The 24,848-nt window shown below is 47.5% G+C and overlaps 1 protein-coding gene across 1 annotated transcript in view; it reads left to right on the forward strand.

Annotated features, from left to right (window-relative positions):
* Positions 1-24,848, forward strand: part of HERC2 (HECT and RLD domain containing E3 ubiquitin protein ligase 2) — a 1,611,099-nt gene that overhangs the window by 1,317,647 nt on the left and 268,604 nt on the right. Inside the window, 3 exon segments of the mRNA XM_078658234.1 lie at positions 3,852-3,943; positions 12,987-13,126; positions 14,969-15,156. Of these exon segments, the coding sequence (XP_078514360.1) occupies positions 3,852-3,943; positions 12,987-13,126; positions 14,969-15,156 (420 nt within the window).

Below are 24,848 nucleotides of genomic sequence, written 5' to 3' on the forward strand. Positions count from 1 at the left end.
TGGCCGGGAGCTGGCGGCGTTTATTCTTCGCTCTGCTTTGGACATCTCAGAGGTGCTGGGTCGTGCCATGGCTTCTTCGGTTGCCCTTCGTCGCCATGCCTGGCTTAGGGACAATGTGTTCCTGGAAAACGTTTGAGAACGGTTGGTGGACCTTACTTTCGATGGTGCTCTTTTGTTCCATGCCCTTGCGGACTCGGCCATCCAGAGGTTCCTGGCGGGGCCTCCTCCTCCTCCTTCCTCCCTCCTGCCTTCCTCCCTCCTTCCTCCCTCCTTCCTCCTCCTTCCTCCTCCTTCCTCCTTCCTCCTCCATCTTCCTCCTCCTCCTCCCCCCCCCCCCCCCCCCCCCCCCCGGTGACCTGGTTCTTGGAGGTGTTCTTCCAATGGGGCAGGGTCGCCCTGGTTGTCTGTTCTGTGTGCTTCATGGCCACTCGAGTCCTCCTTGTTGGGCCTGTGGTTCTGTTTTTGCTTTAAGTTTTCTACACCATGCTGGCCCAAAGATTGGGCCTTCTGTGTTTTTCCTCTCTGGCTGCTTGATAAGCCTTGTGCAGGGTTTTTGCCGCAGGTCTTTTCTGTTGTCCTCTGCTGCAGAACTTTTTTCCTAAGAGGTTCCCATGTCTTGGGACGTGACCTGCCCTATGTGGGGTAATGGTGGCTGTTATATAGCCCTGTTGTGTGCTGGGGAGCTGTGGTCGCCTGCGGGCTTCTGCTCTCCGTGGCGTTATGGTATATTGCAGATGCAATCCTCTTGCTGATGCCTTGGACTAGCTTGAATTCCGCCCCAGGGTGTTCTTCTCTGGGGTCGCTGCGCTGTTTTGCCTGGTCTGGCCTGCTGTCCGTGGCCTGGTGTCATGGTCCTGTCCGGTCCCACTTCTTTTTGGCCTGTGTATGCGGTCTCCTCCATGGGGCGTGTCCGGACTCTTCTTCTCCTTCCTGCTCGTGGTGTCCTCGGCATCTGGCGGACCTTGCCGGTGCCCACCTATTGTTTTCTCTGCACCGTTGTGCCGCCTTGGGGCTTTAGTGGGACTGTCATCCTGCCTTGTCCGCTTCTTCCAGTGGGCCTTGCTCCCGGTTCTACCTCTTCTCCCTGTGGGAGGAGTTGGTCCCTGACGTCTTGTCCCTTTTGTGGGCGCAGTCCGTCCCTGCGGGCCGTTGGACGGTTCTTCCTGGTTGACCTTGAGTTACCCTTTTTGGCTTCCGCCTGTTTATTGCTGGCGGTACCGTTCTGTCTGGGATTGCCTTTGCTCTGCCTCTTCTCCCTGGGGTCTCTAGGTTACTCTTCTCCTTTGGTGCTCCTCTTCCTGGCCTTGACCTTGGGCGGTTGTTTGTTGCCTTGTATGGGCGTCGAGTGCTTGGCCTCCTTTCACCTTGCCATGCTTCCTTTTCTGGGTGAAGGACAGGCTACCTCTTCTTTCTTTTTTCCGCATCCCCTTTGGGGTTGGTGGTCTTTCTGCTGGCGGGGGTTCCCCTTGCCTGGGGGGATGGCTCTCCTCGTCCTGTCTTGGGTCTCGGTCCCTGTGGGACCCTCTGTTATGACCAGGCGGGTGGCGTCCTCTCTCAGACCCTCCTTCCCCTTGGGTATGGCTAAGGTATCTATTCTATCTGTGGCTAGTAGTCTCTATCAGATGTACGAGTTACTTACCTTCGGTAACGATGTATCTGGTAGAGACGATTCTAGCTGCAGATTCCTTCACCGCCCGTCTTTCCTCCCCGTTCTGCAAGGACTCTTGGCTTGGTCTTTTGCACTTGCCTCCCTGTGGGTGGCTGTGTCTTCTATGGGTACATTCTTTCCCTCTTTCTGACAGAATGTTCGTCTTGTTTAATTGTTCCTTTCCTCCCCTTTTGGCACATTGGAGGATAGGTTTGTGAGTGCTTCTGTGCCCTTATGCTCTGGTTGCTCCAGGATGGGGCCTACCTTCCACCCCGCCCCTTCCCTCCCTCCCCGCTTTATTACTAGGGTTCTGGACCCTCTGCTATCCTCTAGGGTGGAGTCTTTTGGCTGTGCCTCTGCCCTTTGTTCCTTGTGGGGGTTGTCACACTCTGCGATGGGGCTGTTTTGGAGTTTTGTTGTTCCTTGTCTGTCATGTACTGGTTGCCCTTCGTTGTTTTTTGTTGGGGTTGTATTCCTGCCACATGTTCTCATGACATTTTTACAAATGTCCTTTGTCTCCAGGGGGGCTATCTTTGTACTGGCAGGGTTGCTGATCAGGGCTGGGCTCTGTTCTTTATTCTTTCCCTGCCTTTGGGTACTGCAGTGCCTGGCACTGCTCTTTATGGTGTTGTTTCTCACCATTCCTTTTTTCTGTTCTTTCGCACCCTGTTCCTATACTCTCACAGTTTTGTCTGATGGCTCCGCGTTGTGGCGCGGAAAGGTTCTCTGAAAAAAACTGACGTAGGCGCGCCGGGGTGGGACTTATGTGACCTCGCTGACGTCACGTATGCGGACATTGCCTGGGCGGAGTCGCGTGATGCTAAACCCCCCTCCCCCCGGCGCGCAGGGATGAAGGAACCTGCGGCTAGAATTGTCTCTACCAGATACATTGTTACCGAAGGTAAGTAACTCGTACGTTAGTGTAATGTTTTCTTCTATTGACAATATATTGCCTCTTTTGAGCTGTTGCATAGCGTAATCTCTATTGGGTATAATTTTCACGAGACCGTAGATGGGAACATACTTCTGTCATGTTCTGCTTTTCGTACTGCTGGGCCCTGCTTCTTTTTTTTTTCATTCATTCAATTCTTTTCCTTTCTTCCTCGGTTCTATGTGGGAAATCTGTGTCCAGACTTAACTTTTTCACTAAACGTTTGATTGATGATTTTGTTTTATTAAATGACGACAAAATGAATTTGTGCATTTTTTGTCAGATGATGTTTGATTTACCTACTTTTAGGATTTGGTCAAGATTTGATAAAAGTCAATTTTGACATAAAATGTAAAACTATTGAATTGTAGAACTCTTTATTCAGTGCTGTGAAGCCGCAAATAGAGCCGAAGTGTCGTCGGGCATCCAGATCAGTAGCTCAGCCTCTTGACTAAATCTCTTGTTTTTGGTAATGTTTCTAATGGTTTGAATAGCAGAGTACCTAATGTAAAAACAGGGACAGACACTCCTTTAAGGCCAACTGATCCGTTTCCTTCCATTCCTGGGACAAGCTTGATTCCTAACTGTACCTCAAGTTGCCTCTTGTTATTTAAGTGAAAGGATGAGATATATTTTGAATGTGAATGTTGATGGGGGTTGTATTGTTGTGAAGAACAGTCTGTCCCATGATCATATAGGTTTTAAAACTCCAGGAGCAAAGTTTTGAGTCTTACAACAAGGTGCTATCTTGTTCTCATTCAGTGGGGCACATAGCTAATGGTACAGATTTACTAGAATTAGTTTTGCATTTTCTACTTGTACCATAGTTTTACACCCGCTGAAATGAAAAGTCTCACTACGCAATTGAGAGAGCCCTGCCTCATCATTTACACATGTGGCTTTTTTTCTCAAAATATAACCATGTCAGTGGCTTAAACATTTGCTTTGTTGTTTAGACAAGGTTATTTTTCCAGGGGTTCATGATTCAACATTTTAGTGTACATCCACAAGCACACCATGAATATATTATATATGCAGGTATCATAATGTTTAAGGTGAAATTGACTTCACAAAGTGAGTCACATGGCCTGATGCTTAACCAAGCTCAAAAGGTTGGGACTTGTTGGAGCACTTACATTTTAATTGAAAGTCAAGACAACATATCCTGGCTTCAGTTTTGAATCTACTACTCTCTTTCTGGTTCTACATGGAGCTTTGCTTTTTTGGTGTTCAACTAGAATTTCTTCTGTAACACTCATCTTGTTTTTTCAGATTGATTCTCTCACAGGTCTTGGGGTGACCAAAGTAGAATGTGGATCCCAGTTTTCCGTAGCCCTTACAAAATCAGGAGCTGTTTACACCTGGTAAGCTATCACTTGCACTTTTTGTCTTAAGCGTCGCTCCTGCTTTTGTACCACTTTGGCGTTTGGAATAAATGTTACTCTGAAGGTCTTATATAGGCATGATGTAGCATGCGTCCAGAACCATTCCTTTCATGTTGCCTTACATAGCAATAGTTTCAAACATGCCACCATAATCAGTGACTTGCTTTGGAAGAGGATATCCATGATTTATTCAATCACATACCTGATTTCTGTCAAAACGTCCTAGGCCCACATGCATCAAAGCAAAAACGGGACGCAAACGGGCAGATTCTATGAACAGCCCCTTTGCGACCAGTGTTTTTGCATTTGGGATGCATCATCCCAAATGCAAAAATCGTAATTTAAGGAATCTCTAAATTGCGATTTCTTAAATTGCGATTGCCTTTAAGGAATCCAAAATTGAGATTCCTTAAATGCAATGCATTAAAGTAAACAAATGTGCGATTTCGCTAATAGGGAGTGCAAATTAATTTGCAAAAACTTTGAAAAATGCACTTTTTTGCATTTTTCAAAGTTTCATGTAGCGCACACACATGCCCTTAGGGCATGTGTGTGTGTGTGTGTGTGTGCAACATATGTGCACAGATCAATTTCAGGGGTGCAACAGTGTGTCATTTTGACCCCCTTGCACCCTTGAAATTGCATGAGCAATTTGCGAGTGCCTACTGGTACTCGGAAATTACTCATGCAATCTCCAATTCATTCCTATGGGCCTGAAGGCCCATAGGAATGAATGGGACGGCATTCCTTAATTGCTACTCGTAAATTTTTAGATTTTTGGCCCCTCAGTTGTGGAATTCCCTACCCTTGTCCCTACGGTCTACATCCAATCTGCTGGCCTTTAGGAAGGGTCTCAAGACTTGGTTATTCTCTGATTAGAGCTCTATTATCTACATCCTATGTTTTAGCTTTTCTGTTGTTATGTTTTTTAGTCTCTTTTCTGGGTCTGGAGCACAAAAGCGCCGGGACACTCCTTTGGAGTAGCCGTTGCGCTATACAAGACCCATACATAACATAACATAACAAATTGTAGGAATCGCTCTTTTTATAGTGATTCCTACATGCATAGGCTTTTGCGATTCCTTAATTGCTTATCCTTAATAATCGCAATTAAGGAATCGCAAAAGCCTACGTTGAGGCATGTGCCAGTCATTCTTTTGGTAAAACCAAGACAGGTGCAAGAAATCAACCTCCGCTTTGTAGTCACCATTTGTCACTGACACATAGAGGTATATTTTTTTTAATTTGCTTGGATTGTTGTATAGTTTGTGTAGATGTAAATTGCAATAATTTATGTCTGTAGTTGTTTCTCGTTAGAGGGGTGATGGAAGGAATGCTTCGAATTAGTCTAACTACTGGCAGTCGCTCGAGCTGGCATTCCAACCCATGGTTCTTTTACGCACCATGCCACATCAGTTTGGACCCAGCCTTATGCAAATCAGTCTTGACCCTGCTCCAATAGGAACCGTCCAGCCCGAACTATGAAGCCAGGAACTCCCTCAACCAGAACACAAGCAACCCAAGTCAGGTTTTTACCCTCATTGGGGCTCTTCATTCGTGTGCAGCTTGGTTCCAGTGGCACAGTACCCAAGTTTGAGCATACCGTTGGCCACATGGAGTTACATCAAACACTCACAAGGTAATGGGAGAAATACTTGCAATTAATCTAACCACTGGCAATCACTTAAGGTAGCATTTAACTAGTCACGAATGACACATGGGAGTATTAGGGCCTCAGGGAAATATTGTTCGAAACCCAAAGCTGACAAACCTCTACTTTAGGATTTGTTTACAGGCAGCTTTAGCTCTATGATGAGAGCTGCTGTCATCACATACCACACAACATTCACACTTTTACCTATCCAGAAGGGGGATTTTGGACACTCTCCTGGGCTAGTGTGATTTAGGTGGCTTTAGACATTGCTACACAGGGCTGTCCATTGGTGTTGGTATCGACCGATGGCATTTTGCAGATGTGAACATTCAAGAAGCTCTGCCTCTCTTTATTGTGCCGCCTCCTTCCCAAACTGTCACTCTTCTGTTGGGTTCTCTTGCTATTCTCAGTCTCGTCCCTGCGCATCACCATCCCTGTCCGTGTTGTTTTCGTGGTCTAGTGTTAGCAAAGTGCCACTGGGCCACTTACTTCTGATTTATGCGCACCCACTCTTTAAAAAAATATACATATTTTACATTTCCACTCTAAAATGCCTGTCGCCTATTTTACACAGATACATAAAAAAAACACTGGGGCATCACAACTCATAGGTGCGCCTGGGTCAATTGCAAATATAGGATTACACAGTGGCCATTGTAGGATGTGCACCTGCAGCATTGCATTAATATTGGTGTCCCTGGCACACCCGAGTTGTGATAAGGATGCGTCAAGGAAAACAAGCATTGGCAAAGTCAGTATATCAGTGGTCACCTTTAAAATGGTTTTCTCTGTTAGCTTAGCCAATGGGTGTTCATACGGCCGTATTAAAATCTCCCATTTCACTTCTGGCTGAATGCCTACCCATATCAATTTAAAACAGAAAGTTTTAAAAATAGGCGCGAATAGTGCCGGCAGTCGCATAGGGACATTCTGAGAGGTTTAAAAATCTGAACAACGCAACCATGTTCAGGAGAGAGATGGAGTAATTATTTCAATTGGCAGTTTCATAATTTTTTTCACCATTTTCAATCTGTCTAAGGCCCTATCTAGATTGTTCTTGTAGAATGGGCAATTCTTGGTTCTAGATGATATTAATGCCGAAATATTGGAATTCATGCCTAATCCATTCTTTTGGGAAGGAACTTCTTCCTGATCAGCCACAATGTCCTCTATTGTATCTTCTCTAGGAGAGTGCTATGTCCAGGTTGGAGAGGCATGAACAGTGTTGGTAATAAGATTTTTTGCCTAATTTTGGTATGACACTAATGTTGGATCGAAAAGTCCTAGGCATTTGGAAATAATCCAGATTCTTGCTCCTTTTGTAAGTTTACTAATGTGTAATGGGTTCGTGGCCATCTCTGGAACTTGTTCCCATGCAAATCAGAGCTAGAGGAACCTGATGGTATCTGAGCCACTGTGCTGGAGATACCAGGCTGAAAAAAAGGGGCAGTGGTACGCCCATGCAACAAAATATATATTGGCAAAACATGCCAACAGGTCAACATGAGAATAACACAACTGAGGTCGAGGATCAGGAGAAAAGTTCTGACTGCTCCCATGGTCGAACATTTCTTGTCTACTAATCACAGCGAGAATGAGTTCCAATGGACCATTTTGGCAGTGATTGACCCAAAACATCGGTCCCCATGCATTGAAAGTGCCCTGTTACGCAAAGAAGCCTATTTAATCATGAAATTTGATAGTATAAACAGAGGACTCAATTGCATGAGTGAGCTAAATAGAGTGTAACCCACTTGTAGTATGGTATTCCAATGGGTCGTTTTTTATTCATAAAAGGACACTAATCTGTTAATTCTGGCACGCAGATCCTGATGCGCTCCACACACAAATCAATAAGTATACTGAATTTAGAACTAGGATCAACATAATAATTATTCAATCTGTTTATCCAAATTTCCGATCTGGAAATACAACTCCCATAATGCACTTTTTAAAACATAGGGAGGCTCTTTCACGCGATTGGTTTTAATCGCGGTCACGTGGCGACATGACCCTGTAATTCATCTGGAAGCTGTTCCGGGTTCGTCTTTCCTCCAACGCGGAATGAGAGAGAACTTGAAATAATCATAAAGCCCTTCAAAAGGTGAGCCGCTTTTATAATCGGTATAGTGCAGTGCAATACTGCTCGTTTAGTAAGCGGGATTTTCTCTGTTTCCCTTTTCTAAAAAAACCTCCTTTTGTCCCTCGCAGCTTGAAAACAAACCACGATCGGAATGGCAAATCAAATAATTCTTCTTAAACCCTGATCGACTCACGAGTAAGTAGCTTTTGTGAGTGTGTGGATAACAGTTCCCCCGATAATACACGGCTATATGCCATTGCCCGCTTTTTTCAGATTTAAAGACCCTAGAGTGCCCTGACCCGAACATTTTTGAACATACGTGGATTCTACAACCACACTACTAACAAGGTAATTTTCTTTCTGACGATCGGTAAATGTAATGCAAAAGACATATACACACAGTATCACTAAGAAAACCGATATTTTGTTGCAGAGCGGCTCCTGCCTGCCCTGATCTGAACAATATTGGATATAAGTGGCTTCGATAAATGCACCATTAATAAGGTAAATTTCCGTTTATAAAACCACCAAATGCAATGTAAAAGACATTTGGTACATAATATCATTCAGAATTCGATATTTTGTTGCAGAGTGGCAGCCACTGCATGGAAACATAATTCGAAGACCACAAACCGATTTTGGCACCACACCGGTATGTGGATAGGCCTTAGTCAACGATAAAATGAGCATTTAAAAGACAGTTGGGAAGCTTTCTAAATAAACGTATTTTGTTTTTTGTCATAAACAGTCGCCTTTTAAGAAAGGATTTATCCAGCCCTGATGAGAGTCCGGTAATTCATAAAACCAGAACTCGAAACGCGTCGGCTATGACATAAGTGGCAATTAAGTTCTCGAACACTTAGAGTATTGGAATTATCTATCCTCTAAGTTTAGGAGTGCTTTTAGTTGTTTAATCTGTTTACAACTATATGAAATTGATCATATATATATTAACTGTTTTGTGACAAACTAATTGTTGTGTATTGTATTCATACTGTTTTGTGACAAATTAATTGTTGTGTATTGTATTCATATAATTGTTTTGTGACACATTAATGTTTAGTTTAAATGTATTGTTGAACTTTTTTTGTAATAATGTGACGTTCTGTTTAGTAGATTATGTGTTCTTTTTGTGATTGAATATGAATTCAAAAAAATAATTAAAAAGTAAATAGGCAAAATTTACGGCCAAGATAAACGTATTAACTTTTGTTTATCTTCTTCATACTAGTAATATGATTTAAAAATGGGAGGATCAGGTAAATTTTCAGTTTCTTCGGAGATAACAGGCTGGGCATCCACCAACTTGACCACGTTAATCAAATCCGGAAGAGAAACCTCTTAAGCATAAGATTCTTCAAGGCCAGTTTTAGGAGAGAGATTTTTTTTATGATTTATTGTTGGAGCCAAGCTTTGTTTGATTAGTGTGATTACCTCATAATAGTGAAGTAACAGGTGACCTAACTCATTTTATATAAGGTCTGGGTCTTTCACCCTTTTTGGGGTAGGCACAAGACAAGCAGGGGCTACTGTGCCACAACGTAGTTGCTGGGTTTTCTGCTTCTGTGTGCCCTTTTGTCTGCCCTACTGTAATAGTGAAAACTGGGCCAAGCACACTTTTTCTGCACTTGACTCCCAGGGTTGTGAGGGTGAGCAGTCAAAGGCTTCTCTGGGATTTACTCAAAGGGGTACAGACCCAGAACACAACTAGTCAAACAGCAGGCACAAGAATCAATTTTCCAGCCCAGTGATCTCCTTCTTTTAGTCAAGAGATGCAATTAATTAGATGAAAATGAGATACAGCACACAAATTAGGTTACTCACCACAACTTTGTTTTATGGGTGCTATATGGGATATCTACACAGAAATTAGCAGACTAGACTAAAACTTAGTTTAAGGCTCAGTGTGTGTGCAGATTAGCTGCTTCCATGGTATTTATGCCACTTAAGTTTATCCATATGTCTTTCCCTAGACAGTTGTCTTTAACAGTTATCTTTACGCAAGCTTATTGGAAAGGGTTTTTCTCGCATAAATACGTAGTAAAGCTCACAGTCTTTGTTCAGTTCAGGCAATGTGCAGGCGTAAGCACAAGTGTCTTGGCCCCTGCCGCAATAAACAAGGAGACATTCTTGCAGTGCAGGGACTCAGCCAGGTGTTCCTGCCACCTTGTCTTCACTTAGGGCCTGGTGCAGGGGCATTGGACTGTTTGGAAGTTGTCTCCAATCAGGCTGGTCCGCCACTCCCAGAGGTTGGCTTCTATCCTTTGGTCTGTGGTGCGGGTCCCAGTGCTTAGAACGTAAAGTCAGCACATGTATGTTGTACCCTTGTTGGAACTTACTGCCATGGGCACGCTCCATGGGGGTCATTGAGCTGGTTTGGTTCATGCTGATATAATGTAGAAACACTTGGGAAGCTGAAAGACCTTCAGGCAAACTCAGATCAATTCTAGTTACTGTCCTGCAAACCGACCGCTCTTCAAGGCTGCCCTCTCTGATGCTTGCCACCCGGCCCTCTTCTTTGATTAATCAACACCTGCAGGGTCTAACATGCTTCTCCTCCTCAGTGCACGTCCTAGGCCCCACTCCTAATTTTCTTGGTTCTCCAATGACTCTAAAATTATTACAGACTGTGTTACAGGGAAGAGGTGTCCTTTATCAAGAGAACCTTTTCCGTAGCTAGTCTACATTTACAATCTTTGAATGTGGTGTGCCTTCTGGGTGGGTACACCCATGCCTTTTGAGACATGGCTATCGAGATCTTGTCAGTTTTCCCAAAGTACAGAAGGGCTTCACTGGCCCTATCCAACCTAGATGTCCGAATGCAACAAAGTATTTATGTGCAGGCTTGAACACCACCAAATGCATAGGTTGTGCTATTGGCACAACTGGAGTGCATAAACAAACATGCCTGGGTGTGATTAACTGGGTTTTCAAGGGATGTCCAAGTTTCCCTTATGGACATGCCTTCGACGGATCTAAACTATGCGATTCTCGAGCGACTGTAAGATAGTCGCGCCACAGCGTTTTAGTCAGACCATTCCACCAGCAATATAGAAAGATTAGTGGGTATTCCAGAGGTGTAGCTTACTGCCAGCTTCATCCTTCCCAGCTGTTGCAGCAGCAAACACTGCTCCTGTGGGGCAGAAGCTGTGGTGGCTACCACAGCTGTTCAAACCAGCAGGGACAACAATCCTCCATATCATCCTTCCCTGCTGCAGCCGTTCCCAAGCTGCTTTGATTTACCCTCCCAGGCAACAACCAGCCAGTTGGAGGCAGGATACAATATTTACTCCCTGACTGGAAATCCATAATTTCAGACCGATAGGCTTTTCAAAATGTTGAAAGGGGATGCGCCCTGCCTTTCATTCATCCCCACCTCCTGTTTTCACCACACTGGAGTTAATTTTACCAGACCATGCCTCTACCATGATGCAAGAAGTCAAATCTCCTGCTGGTTGTTAAAGGCTGCATCACACTGATGCTGGACTCAAAGAGGTACAAGAAGGATCACCCAGGTGACTGGATGATGTCCCTGGTCTTACAGAATGTGAATTACATATACTGTCCTGCAGCCCCACAAACGATACCTGCAGTTAACAGTGGGGATAGAACACTTCCAAATTGCTGTGCTCATCTTTGGTTGGGCATATATGTATTACCTTACCTCAGTGACTGGCTGCTTATGGTGAGCTTGCAGCAGTCAGTCACACACCGCCTCCAGATGAGAGTTGGGCTCTTGATCTCCTTGAAGTTTTCAAACAATGAGCACCTGAGCTCTAGGGACAGAATTAACTTCATTGGGGCTGTCCAAATGTCAGCATTTCCGGCATTTCCATTGGATCTCGGTACTGAGTCATTGAAAGGTGCATTCCATCAGGAACCGGTGAGGTTTGGAGGCAATGAGGAATCTGCTGTTGGAATACCCACTGGAAAGGGCATTACCGAAGGTAAGTCGCTTGTTATTTGTGGGAGTTTTGCCACAGCCTCACTCTTGTGCCCAGTAATCCCAGGGATATCCATAATGTATCCTGCTGCTTTCGGCAATCTCACACTCATATCCACACAGAGTCCTGCTACCATGCATGCTTTGCACAACACGCACACTCAACATGCATTCGGATGTCAGCATAAGGTTCTAGCTGTCTCATACAAGCAGACCTTTACACAAGTGGGTCTCTTCATAGGTGCCCTGTCCTTTGCACTCAGAAAAAGGGTCTATTCATCGGTAGGATTTGAAAAATGGTTTGTTGTCACCACTGCTTAATGTTGACAACGCAGGACATATATATGTGTAACTTCCGGGTCGCGGTAAGAAGCTACAACAAGGATATGCGGAAAGTATTCTAGAGAGCTCCCGCATCATTATATAGGTGCGGTGGACCATTCACACATCCACCAGAGCACCACACACTGTTTTTAATCCTACCCCATCCTGTCGAATAAAACAAGAGTACAGGATAGGAGCTATTTTTAGTTTATCACTTTTTTCCGCTAACACTATTGAAATCACAACCGTCAAAGAACCAGGTGGCCTCCCACCAGGTGGAGGAAGGTTGACTGCCTGGAGAATGGGAAACTCAGGCGGAAAGGGACCCAATGATAAAACCAATCACCTAACCTTCTCAAGCGGAGAACCAAGATATACCGCTGCCCATGGGTTTTTAGTGTATGAGGGCCTTTGTACAACACTTATAAACCCTGGCTTTTTCAAGATACAAGGTTCATTCTCTTTTGATTATAAACTCAGGACATAGACAGCAGGTGCATGTCAGCTGGAGGGGACGCGGGCAGTGCTCACTCTGGATTAGCTCTTGAACTGGGTCACAAGAGCTCAGAACAACAGATATCGCATACAGTTGAATCCCTTAGAGCAGGGGACACTCCTGTCCCAACACTCTCATTTAACATACACAGTGATGTGCCACTGCCATTCAGATTGCATTGCCATGATTGGGCATACATCCGATTTCACAATAAACGGGATGAAAACCTGCATTCTGCTCCAAATTCTTTAAAAGAGCATTAATGCGCAAATATATCTGGTGCTCCTATTGATGTGGATTATGCACAAGTAAAAAATACATGAGCCCCACCACTCATATTTCCAGAAAACAGAATTTAAGACACAAACTTTTCTTCAACATTGATTGGAAGCTGGCAGAAATGTCCACGTTAAGTAAAATCTGTTTTTTTAATTTTGCAAGGCTACTTAAAGGTAAAAATATGTGGTTGTGAAATACTCATGCTGTACTACAAGAATTATAACGTTTGTTTTGTATTTGTAGGGGCAAAGGAGATTACCATCGATTAGGCCATGGATCTGATGACCATGTCCGACGTCCTCGACAAGTCCAGGGGCTCCAGGGAAAGAAAGTGATAGCCATCGCCACTGGATCCTTGCACTGTGTTTGCTGCACTGAAGATGGTAAATAACTTGACTGTGTTCGATAGTTCATCTTTTTGCCTCCCTTTCCTTCTTTTTTGTCAGACATTGCGGAATTTTTTTTCTGAAAGGATCTAAAACCAAGGGTATTAGTTTGGGGAAAAAATATACTGTCAAGCAAAATAAAACGATAACGTTTCCAGATCAAACTTTACTTCACTTTTTACAGTCTAATTTTTTCAACCTCACACTCACAACATACTCTGGTTCAAGGCCCATTTGGATTTTGAGAAACCTTTATCTAGATGACATTATATGTTTTGTTATGTGCATCTTTAATTAAATCCCTCTAAAGCTTTAAAATCAAAAGCAATCACAAGGATTTTTTTTTTAAACAAGTTCGGTTACCCATAAACCTGATGCGGATAGTTTTTCTTTACTCCGGCAGTCACCTTTAATACAACTATAATTTTATGAATAGGGATTTTGTCCACCGAATGATATACTTTCAGGAATATATAGTGTTTAGAATGTATGATGCCTTCAGTTTACCACCCACCACTTTTTATTTGTCCGATATCATTTTATTCAGTTTAGTGCACTGATAAACCTAACTTTATTATTCAACTCAGTTTTTTATTGTACCTTTCATTGTAACTCACAGCAGTGTAGCATTTTATACTGTTGACCCATGTTTGCTTGAGGTTTTCTCAGAATTTCTTTTCTCAAGATGATGATGTACATGACTTAACTATAAACTTTCCCCACACGTTACTTCAAGAAAGGGTGGCAGCAAATGTAACATATTAAATTATGATTGCAGATTGTCAATGGATGAGTTAATGTTTTTTTATATTCGATTGTGCACCTTGCTCTTTACTTTCATGTATAACAGTCTTCAACATTATGGCCAAGTTCCCAGCAGCATGTATTACATAGACTCAGTCCTAGAACAGTTTTAGCTTGATTTAAAATGTCCTTTCACTTGTGTGATGGTTACTGAGAACGTTAAAATCAGTGTACACATTTATTGCCCGTCATTTTCACCAACACTTTTACTGCACTGAGCAAAGGTCGACCAAGTTTAAAATCTTTTATAATTTTCCTAGTAAATCTGTGGAAAAGTTTAAATGCCTTTTCCCTCCTCCCTAATCAGGTTTTAAAATTGCGAGACAAAATTCTGCCTCATTCCTCAAGTCTTACACATTGATTGGTAATATGCCTTACAAATGCCACATTACATTGATGTATTGATTAGGTAGCCTTTTCATCTTTCAATCAAAACTTAGAACCTGCCAATGCACATGTGTCAAAGATCTCTTCTTCCCTAGATTTCCAAACTTTGACCGGAGATTCAACTTTCATCTCTCAGGAGCTTGTTCCTTGGCATTATCAGATGTGCTGTACTTTATTGTTTACAAAGACTGCACATTTCTTTTCCCCCCGTATACAAATTGCCATGTGTTAATTCAGTTCTCATCAGCTTATCTGTTAGCTTCTCATGTAAACCAGTGTATATTCTTCTATAGGATAATAAAGCCGCCGACATAAAGGCTGCATGATTAGTGTGTGTTTATAATGCGCACACAATGTTCAAAGTAGTCATTCTGTTTACTATAGCCTAGAATCCATTCAAAGAAGGGTGGCTGCAGTTACCTTTTCAAAACATTATGTAACATGACGTAGACTGTCATACAAATTATGAAAACATGTTGGCCAGTGCAAAGTTTTTTTTAACTGTTTGGAAATATGTGTTTTTGACACTTGTGGAACAGGGTGGTTTGGTCGCACTAGGTTGTATTAATGTATTGGCCTTTGGTTACATAACTTTTTCCACTTACTTTTGAAAGAGGAGATCTAAAAAATGATATTTTTCTTTCTTAGGGGAGGTATACACGTGGGGAGATAATGATGAAGGGCAACTAGGGGATGGAACTACAAACGCTATCCAGAGGCCACGACTGGTTGCTGCTCTTCAGGGTAAAAAGATCAACCGAGTGGCCTGTGGTTCAGCACACACACTAGCTTGGTCTACCAGCAAACCAGCCAATGCGGGAAAACTTCCTTCACAGGTAAGATTGTAAAAAATCACTATCTTTTGATCTATTCTTAAAAATGGTTCCATTCGCAGATTACAATGCACTTGGAATTAGGCAATGCATTTTGTAAAGGGGCTCAAATGTCCTCAATTTATGGATAGTCTTAACTGAACGCATCCATTGATTGTAGTATCTGATAGAGACTACTAGCCGCAGATTCCTTAAAGTAGAATTATCTCCAGGCGACTCCTCCCCGACGTCCTCCGTGGGCGTGACGTAAGCGAGGTCACATAAGCTCCACCTCGGCCCGCGGAAGTCAGTTTTCTTCTTTTCCGCGTGCAACGCTGACCCGGATCGTGTTCCTGGCCTGTTTCAGGCCTCCCTTTTTCTGCTTTTGAGTGTTTTTCTTGGGAACAGTGTGCGAATGCCTTCAGGCTTCAAGACGTGCTCGTCTTGCGCGCGCCAGATGTCGGCGACGGATCCTCACCCCATCTGCATGTGGTGTTTGGGAGAGCACCACGACTCCACAGACTGTGAGGCGTGTCAGCAAATGAAACTGAAGTCCCTGCGGGAGCGCCGGATGAAACTCCTTTCGGCACGCATGTCCAGGTTGGCGGCGTCTCTGCGTCCGTCCCCTGCAGATGGCTTCAAGAACCTCCGTCTCAGACATCGTCCTTCTCCCAGGCCGCAAGAGCGTCGCTCACCTGTTGGAAAGTGTCGTAGACTGTCCTCGAGGGCCGGTCCCTGGCCTGTTGGGGGCGTGGGTTCTCCACGGGTGGTTCGGCCCGCGCGTCGACACCCTATCTGCTGTTTCCCGGCGCGGGGTCGACTAGAGCCCAAATGGAGGCCTATGCAGCGGTCTTGCAGGCCTCGTTGGCTCTTCCTTCTTCTTCTCCTCCTCATCCTGGGACGTCTGCGGATCCTTTGCCGTGTGCGAGGACTTCTGAGACATCGCTGGCGGCTCCGGCAGGTTCGGCTCCAGATTTGGAGGATGTGGTTACATCGGGGTGTGGCCCTTCGGGGTTCCCTCCTTCAGACCATGGCGCCTCTGCCTCACCGCAAACCCCCGCTGGGGTCCCTGTAGTGTTGCGGGATGTTGCCGGGGTTCGGGCGTGTCCTCGAGTCCCCCTCTGTCCTCTGGGCAGGCGGTGGCCTTGTCCAAGGCCGAGATGACGCCGCTCAGGCACCGGCGACTGCTGGCCCTGGCGGCGCCGCAGGGGCCAGACAGGGGTCGGGCTGTGTCCCCGGTCCCCCTTGTCCCTCCATGCAGGCGGCTGCCTCGTCGGAGGTCGAGTCGATGCCTTTTCTGCGCCGTTCCTTAGCTGCCTCGGCTCCGACCCAGCCTCTGTCTCCTGCGCTGCGCGTTGTGGCAGAGGTCGTTCCGGCGTCTTTTTCTGCGCCGGCCGATGTTGACCGGTCGCGGACTACGGCGCCGGGCCGGCGATTCATCTTCGCCCGCCTCCTCTTCTCCAGAGGTTTGGCGGTTGTTGGTTTCATCTTCTCCGGAAACAGGTCGCCGCGGCCACAGTCTTTGCCGTAGGCACCTCAGGTTCCCCATTCCTCAGTGCCCTTTCCCGGGCTTGGACTTTCCTTCCTCCGGTTGGACTGGGGGACGGCCGCCTTAGCTTGCAGCCGTAGCCCACAGAGGAACTGCTTTCACCACCGCGGGGCACTACGGAGGAGGGTGCTGCCTTTGCTCGGGCTGTTTCCACGGCTGCAGGAATCTTGCGCATCAGCGATCCAGCTGCCCGTTTCCCCACAGATCATCTTCTGTAGGTGCTCTATCAGGGCTCTGGTGGTCGGGAGCTGCTTCTTCCCTTCGAGGCTTCTTTCCACACTTCTCTTTTGGGGGCTTAGGGATGGCCCGCTACGGGGGACCCGGTGACTCAACGACTTCTGCACCGCCCTGTGCTGCATGATCCTGTCTGTCTTTCCCTCGACCCCTCTACCAGGGGACCTCTTTTACAGACTGCCTTTACCCTCCCTGCCATTGGTGTTGTCTCTTCCGTCACGGGAGGCCCGCTGGTTAGATTCCTGGGGGCGCAATATCTTCGCCTCCACCAGTGCAGCTTTGCGGGCCCTTAACACTCTTTGGGTATTGGCTAGGGCCACTTCTTGCTTGTGGGATTTGGTGGTCCCCCTTATGTCTGCCGCTTCTCAGGAGGGTGCCTGTGTTGTTCTGCGGCACCATGTGTTGGATGGCCGGGAGCTGGCGGCATTTTTTCTTCGCTCCGCTCTGGACATTTCAGAGGTGCTTCGTCGTACCACGGCTTCTGTGGCCCTTCGTCAACTTTCCTGGCTACGGGGATAGTGTGTTCCCAGAGAATGTTAGGGAACGGCTGGTGGACCTTCCCTTTGATGGCACTCTTTTGTTCCACGCCCCTGCGGACTCTGCCATTCAAAGGTTTCTTGCGGTGCTTCGTCCTCCTCCTCCTCCTTCTCCCCCTCAGTTACCTGTAAGTTGGTCTGGTTTTTGGGAGGTGTTTTTCCGTTGTTTTCTGGGGCCTTGTAGCGAGTACCCCTGTTGTGAGTTCTGTGTGGTTGATGTGCCTTCACGTCCTTTTGTTAGGACTTTGGTGCTGTTGGCTTCTGGTCCTGGCCCCTTTTTTGTTTTGTGGTTTGGCTGTTGGTAAGCCGTGTTGGCCCTGAGATTTGGCCTTCTGTGTATTCTTGTTGGCTGATTGGCAAGCCGTCTGTGGTTCCTCCGCAGGTCTTTCTGATTGTCCTCTGCTGCTGAAGCTTTATCCTAAGAGGGTTTCAATTTTCTTGGGACGTAACATGCCCTATGTGGGGTACTGGTAGCTATTATATAGCTCTATCATGTGTTGGGGAGGTGTGGTCGTCCCTCGGGCCTCTGCTCTCCGTGGCGTCACGGTATGTCGCAGGTGCGATCCTCTTGCTGTTGGTTTTGAAGTGGCTTGCGTTACGTCCCGGTCCGTCCTTCTCCTGGATTGCTGTGTCGCTGGCCTGGTCTGGCCTGCTGTCTGTGGCCTTGCGTTGTAGCTCTGCCTGGTTCCACTTCCACCTGTGTGTGCTGGCCCCTCCCTTGGGGCGTGTCCTGGGCCTGCTTGGTCTTTCCTGGCCTCTACCTTTGGCTGGCGTCTGGCTTGTCCTGGGTGCACCGTTCCGTGGTGTTGTCTGCTGCAGGCTGTGCATACCAGTGCAGGCCTTTTGTTCTTATACACCATTGTGCCTATCTTCTTCTGTCTGCACTTTTAACTGTGCAGCGGTCCCTGTCTCGTCCGATGCTTGAGGCTGGGGTGTGTTCGGATTTTCTTAAGTTGGGCCCTGCCTCCGGTTCTACCTCTCCTCCCTAGGAGTTCAAGTGGTCCTTGTGTTCCTTGAGGCTGTCAGGCGCTATCTGCCTATCTGCCCCTGCGGGATGTTGGGCAGTTCTCCCTTGGTGGAGCTTAGGATATCCTGGCCTTCTCTTCTTGTACCTGTGGTGGGTCCCTTCCTGGGGCCCTTTGTCTCTCTTGTTGGGAAGGCTCTCTCGCAGGCCCTCCTCCCTTTTGGGTATGGCTAGGGTATCTATTCTACGTTAAGGAATCTGCGGCTAGTAGTCTATCAGATGTACAAGTTACTTACCTTCGATAACGATGTATCTGGTAGAGACAATTCTAGCCGCAGATTCCTTTATGACCCACCCTTCCTCCCCGTTCTGCGAGGACCCTCTGCTTGGGTTTCTGCGGTTGCCCCCCTTTGGGTGCCTTGTCTTCTGTGGGTGTCCTCTTCATTTTCTTCCGGTCAGGCGTTCTCCAGCTGGTTTCTCTCCAGCGTGAGGGCCCACTTTTGTTTTTTTCCCTCTGTTGTTGGAGTTTCTGATCCCAACCTGGTCTTCTTGTTGGGCGTTCTTTTACCTGTCCTTAGGCTCCTGTTCCTTTTCGATGGCACTGTAGTCTGTGGATGGCTTACCAGTCCTTGACCTAATCCTCCCTTCAGGAGGTATGGCTATCCTTGGCAGTGTAGTCGGGTGATGGATTACTGTTGCTCCTCTGTTCTGGGCTTGTGTCCCTCCCCCTTGTGGTTGTAGTGGCAGGCTTTTTCTCTCTCTCTCTCTCTCTCTCTTTCTGTCATAGCGCTTTCACATGCTTGTGCCTCCAGGATGGCTCCCGCCTTGGCTTGCAAGGGGGTTCCACGGAGTGGTACTTTGCGCTTTTCTAGCTATGGCTTCACTGCTCTGGCCTTCTGGTACTTTACTGCCGCCTGGAACTCTCGCCTGGGCTTGCACACGTTGTGCCTCAGAGTGGTGCTCTGCTCCTTTCCTGCTTTGGCCTGCTGTTGTCGCCTTCTGGTGCCACCTGATGGTGTTTCTCACCTTTTGTTTCTCTCTATTTTGTCTCTGACTTTTTTGTACACTGTTCCCATGCTCTCTTCAGTTTTGTTGCGATGGCTCCGCCTTGTGGCGCGGAAAAGTTCTCCGAAGCAAAATGCGCCGGGGTGGGGCTTATGTGACCTCGCTGACGTCACGCCTGCGGAGGACGTCGGGCGGAGTCGCGTGGTACCGCCCCACCCCCGGCGCGCAGAGATGCTGGGCAAGAAAGATTTCCGGGTCCAGTCTCACGCCTGGGGATAATTCTACGTTAAGGAATCTGCGGCTAGAATCGTCTCTACCAGATACATCGTTCCCGAAGGTTAGTAACTTGTACTTTCATGCAGTTCCGATGGGTTCAGATGGTTCACGGAATGCCAAATTATGTTCCTCAGGTGTCACGCACAAGTATGTGAATGAAAATATTTGATTTCAATATTAATGTCTCATGTTGGGTGTTTCTGAAACCCAGACCTGTTACGTACTCTTGAAGTCTGAGGTTGGATACTGCTTTGGAATATGCATCAAGGTCAGTAGCCACCTTCAGCGGATGACAAAGTATTGGTCACCTGTCCAGGTAGCAGGTACGTAGATTAGTTTCTGCCATGATCAGAGTCAAGAAGTTTATTTTAAAGTTAAAAAAAAACATAGATCCACATAAAAAATATAATGTTTTCTGTAGGGAATTATAATGGCAGATTCCTCACCTGAAAAGCTGGTGACGAGTGCCTGGGTGACCGTCTTCCTGGTTTCGATGGGGATCCAACGGAAGATCTTTCGGAGCATGCGTAGGATGTTAAAGCATGATGATGAGACGGCGTTGACTTGTCTGGTCATCGAGAGGGAGGAGTCCAGGATGAATCCCAGGTTGCGTGCGTGGTCCGTTGGTTTGGGTGCGCTGGCCAGGGCCGGGGGCCACCAGGAGTCGTCCCAGGCAGAGGGTGATGATCCCAGGATGAGGACTTCCGTCTTGTCTGAGTTCAGTTTCAGGCGGCTGTTCTTCATCCACTCGGCTACGTCTTTCATCCCTTCGTGTAGGTTGGTTCTGGCGGTGGTGGGGTCGTTGGTGAGGGAGAGGATCAGCTGGGTGTCGTCGGCGTAGGAGATGATGTTGAGGTTGGGTTGGCGTGCGATGGCCGCGAGGGGGCTCATGTAGACGTGGAAGAGGGAGGGGCTGAGTGATGATCCTTGTGGTACGCCACAGAGGACTTCGGTGGCCTCGGATCTGAACGGGGGGAGGCGTACTCTCTGGGTTCATCCGGCGAGGAACGAGATGATCCACTCCAGTGCCTTCTCTTGGATTCCGACGTTGCTGAGGCGTTGTACTAGGGTGTGGTGGCAGACAGTGTCGAACGCTGCGGAGAGGTCCAGGAGGATGAGTGCCGCTGTTTCCCCGTTGTCGAGCAGGGCTCGGATGTCGTCAGTGGCTGCGATGAGGGCGGTCTCGGTGCTGTGGTGGGCTCGGAAGCCGGACTTCGAGTGGTCGAGGGATCCGTTCGCCTCTAGGAAGGCGGCAAGCTGTCTGTTGACGGTCTTCTCAATGACTTTGGCAGGAAACGGTAGGAGCGAGATGGGGCGGTAGTTCTTGAGGTCGGTGGGGTCTGCTGATGGTTTCTTCAGGAGGGCCTGAGTTCGGCATGCTTCCAACTCTCCGGGAAGGTGGCTGTGTTGAAGGAGCAGTTGATGATGTCTCGGAGTTGGGGTGCGATGACGGAGCCGGCCTTGTTGAAGACGTGGTGGGGGCATGGGTCGGTTGGCGATCCGGAGTGGATGGTGTTCATCGTGTGGATGGTGTCTTCGGTGCTGACCGGGGTCCAGGCGCGGAGGGTGGGGGGCGTTGGTTCTGTGGTTGGGTGCGAGGTCTGTTCTCCGAAGCTGTTGTGTATGTCTGCGATCTTGCTGTGGAAGAACGAGGCGAGTGAGTCGCAGAGGTCTTGTGATGGAGTGATGTTGTTGTTTCCGGTGCTGGGGTTGGAGAGCTCTTTGACGATGCTGAAGAGTTCCTTGCTGTTGTGTGCGTTGTTGTCTAGTCGATCCTTGAATGCTGACTTCTTGGTGGTGTGGATCAGCTGGTGGTGTTTGCGCGTGGCGTGATTGAGGGCGGTCATGTTCTCTGTAGTCGGGTTTTTTCGCCAGGCTTTCTCGTGGGTACGGCAGTTCTTCTTGGAGTTCTTGAGGTCGTCGTTGAACCAGGAGGCTTTCTTGCTTCCGGGCCTGCTGGGATGGTTTTCCAGGGGTGCGAGGTCGTCAGCGCAGTTGGTGATCCACTGTGTGAGGTTGTTGGCTGCTTGGTTGGGGTCCGTTGAACTGGCTGGAGGGTTCTGGTTCAGGGATGTGGTGAGCTGGTCGGTGGTGATCTGGTTCCAGCTCCTGCGAGGAACCTGTTGCGGGTGGTGGTGAGTCGTGGTCCTTCTGAAGTACAAGTGGACGCAGCTGTGGTCTGTCCAGTGGAGTCCGGTGGAGTGGCTGAAGGAGATGTACTTGCTGGAGGAGAAGACTGGGTCAAGCGTGTGTCCGGCGTAGTGGGTGGGGGTGTTCACCAGTTGCTTGAGTCCGAGGTTGGCCAGGTTGGCCAGCAGGGTGGTGGTGTTGTTGTTGTTCTCCAGGTGAAAGTTGAGGTCCCCTAGGAGGATGTAGTCAGCGGAGGGGAGGGCGTGTGGGCTGATGAAGTCTGCGATGTCTTCGCTGAATTGAGTGCGGGGTCCTGGGGGTCTGTAGCTGAGGGTGCCTCTGAGTGTGGTCTTGGGGTCGGTGTGTATCTGGAAGTGAAGATGTTCGGCGGCTGTGAGGTGGCTGAGCTCGTTTGCCCTGGCATTCAGGGATCCTGCCAGGTGGTTCACCACCAGGAAATTCCTTAGCGGTCCAACCATTTCTAGGAGCGCACGGCCTCCTAGCACACGGTCCATGAAGCCACCCCACCTGTTGTAGTACCACATGGATGTGGAGTTGAACATGAACATCTGTACTAGCCTCCCATTGATAAATAGAAGGAAGGCTTCCAAGGTCAAGTGGCTCCAGAAAGTTGATCTGAAGCAGAGACTCCGCCAGAGCACAAGGCCTCCGATCTCTACCTCTTCCAGCTGGCCACCCAACCCCAAAAGTGATGCATCAGTCATTGCTGTCAGTTCTGGGTAGGGAGGGGAAAAGGTCCTGCCGCTGACCCAATCGCAGCCGATAACCACAAGTGCAGATTGTTTGCTGTCTATTCCCAGATCTCAATGTAGTCAAAGAGGTCTACTTGATGCTGGGTCCACAGAGACTTCAGATCCCTCTGCAGAATCTGCATATGCCACCTGAAGTGCTTGACCATCAGGATGCAGAAGGCCATTCAGTCCTAGCTGCCTTGAGTCGACCTCACTGAAATCAAAGAGCAAGGCTGAAAGATCAGGATCATAGCCTGAATGTTCTGAACTCACCTGGGGGAAAGGCTCAAAACTGAACCATGTCCAGATTGGCTCCACTGAAGGGGAGTGAATGAGCTGGGTCAGGTGTGACTTTGGCACGTTGATATTGAACTCTAAAGAGTACAGGAGGTTCCCAGTAGCCTGGAAGTGGTTGACGACTGCCTGGAGCGAGCCCGCGTTTAACAGCTAGTCTTTGAGGTAGGGGAAAACTGGCACCCCTGACCTTCGATTGTGTGCTACCACAAAGTGGCATCACTTTTGTGAACACTGAGATCAAAGGGGAGAACAGCAAACTGAAAATGCTTCTGTCCCACCACTAACCACATTTAGCACCGGTGGACCCACAGGATGGGTATATCGAAATAGATGTCCTGCAGGTCCAACACTACCAACCAGTCTCCTGGTTCGAGGTCAGACAAGTGAGTCTAATCACATGGATTGGGTACTTGTTCCGAATGAAGAGAGAGGAGAATAGGATTACTAGTGAGAAAGTGGATGGATGAGAGATAATGTGGAGGGGATCTTCCTAATTAGGAAGTGGTGCCCTCACATACCCATATGGGTGTCATGCTTCATCATCTGGCTTTTTGTTCCTCGTGGGGCCAGCGCTGCAAGACTCCACGGGCCCCACGAGAGGGCTCTTTGGCAGAGATCTTTTTAAAGTAAAAGCTGTGATGGTGTGTGGAGCCATGTAGTGTAAGTGTGAGTTTAAAATTACCTAAAGGGTATCCTGAGGTGAGTTTATTGGGGGGATCGCTTGGGTAAATTAAAAAAGGTCAATAAAAACGTAGCAGTCTGTGACGGTTGAGGAAGCATGACTGTCTCGTTAATGGAGCATAACCATAGTCTGGTTGATGCTAGGTCAGTTCGACCTGTTTCACGCTCTGGTGGTCCATGTGGATCCAAGGCGTTTCTTCAGGACCAGTGAGTGTAGTGAGGACCTTAGTGTGAGTCCTAAAAAAGCAGTGTGGGAACGTTGCTTTTTCGAGTGGAACACCATCACGCCTTCTGGCATCAGCAACAAAGTTCCAGGACCTTGGCGCCGGAGGTAGAGTCAGAACTGAAGGTTGTCACGTGTTTGGCTCAGAAGGTCAACCAAAACCAAGGGCAAACCGTCCGGTGGTATTCAACATAGAGGGCCTCTCGTTCCATGGGGCCCAAAGGAGTGCCAAAGATCCGAAGAGTCCAACCATGCATTGCATAACTGTTTGATCTGGTTTTTCAGGGCGGACTCCCCCAGGAATTCAGGTTGGCCGGAACAAAGTGTGGGTTAGGCTTTGATGTTTGCTGACTTTGGGAGTGAGATTGGGAAGTATTGTGCCGCCCCCATGCCATCCCAGGAGAGTAAGAGGGGCATGAAGGGGCTGAGTCCTGCTTAGATTTCTTTTATTTTTTTCTTGACCTTGACATCTTTCATCAAGGTGTGGAGTGGCCTCTGGAACAACTCCTGTTACTTCTGGATCTTGATCTGGACCAGGATTGAAATTTTTACTTGATTGGTCTTTTCACAGTCTTCAAGTGCTTTGTGATGTAGAGTTTCATCTTGCAGTCTCTGATGGCTTTCTATTCCTTAGACGCACGATTGCTGCAGGATTTAAAGTGGTAACGTGACCCCAGGCATCACAGGCAAACCTGATGAGGGTCTTTCACAGATATTTGTTTGCGGCATCCCATACAAGATTTAAAATGAGTCATTTTGTGAGGTGACATTTCCCTTCCACACTGATTTACACTTTTAATTAGTAATAGGAGTCTCAAAGAGACGAGATGGAGGTCAGATCCGCGTCTGGTGGCATTTGAAAGAAAGAACTGACAGCACCTGGAAGTGACACCTTTATAGGCTTTGCATGTTATTTCCTGAGCAGAACAGCATCAGTGCGGAGCCGCACCTCACAATCTACCTGCGCGGAGAGGCACTGCTGAAAAGCTTTCGGATCCATTCTGACGCCTGGGGAATATTTAAAAGCTAATGAATCTGCAGTTCAATAGAGTCCCTTCCAGAAAGAGCA

Source organism: Lissotriton helveticus, chromosome 8, assembly GCF_964261635.1.
Source record: "Lissotriton helveticus chromosome 8, aLisHel1.1, whole genome shotgun sequence".
Taxonomy (NCBI): Eukaryota; Metazoa; Chordata; class Amphibia; order Caudata; family Salamandridae; genus Lissotriton; species Lissotriton helveticus.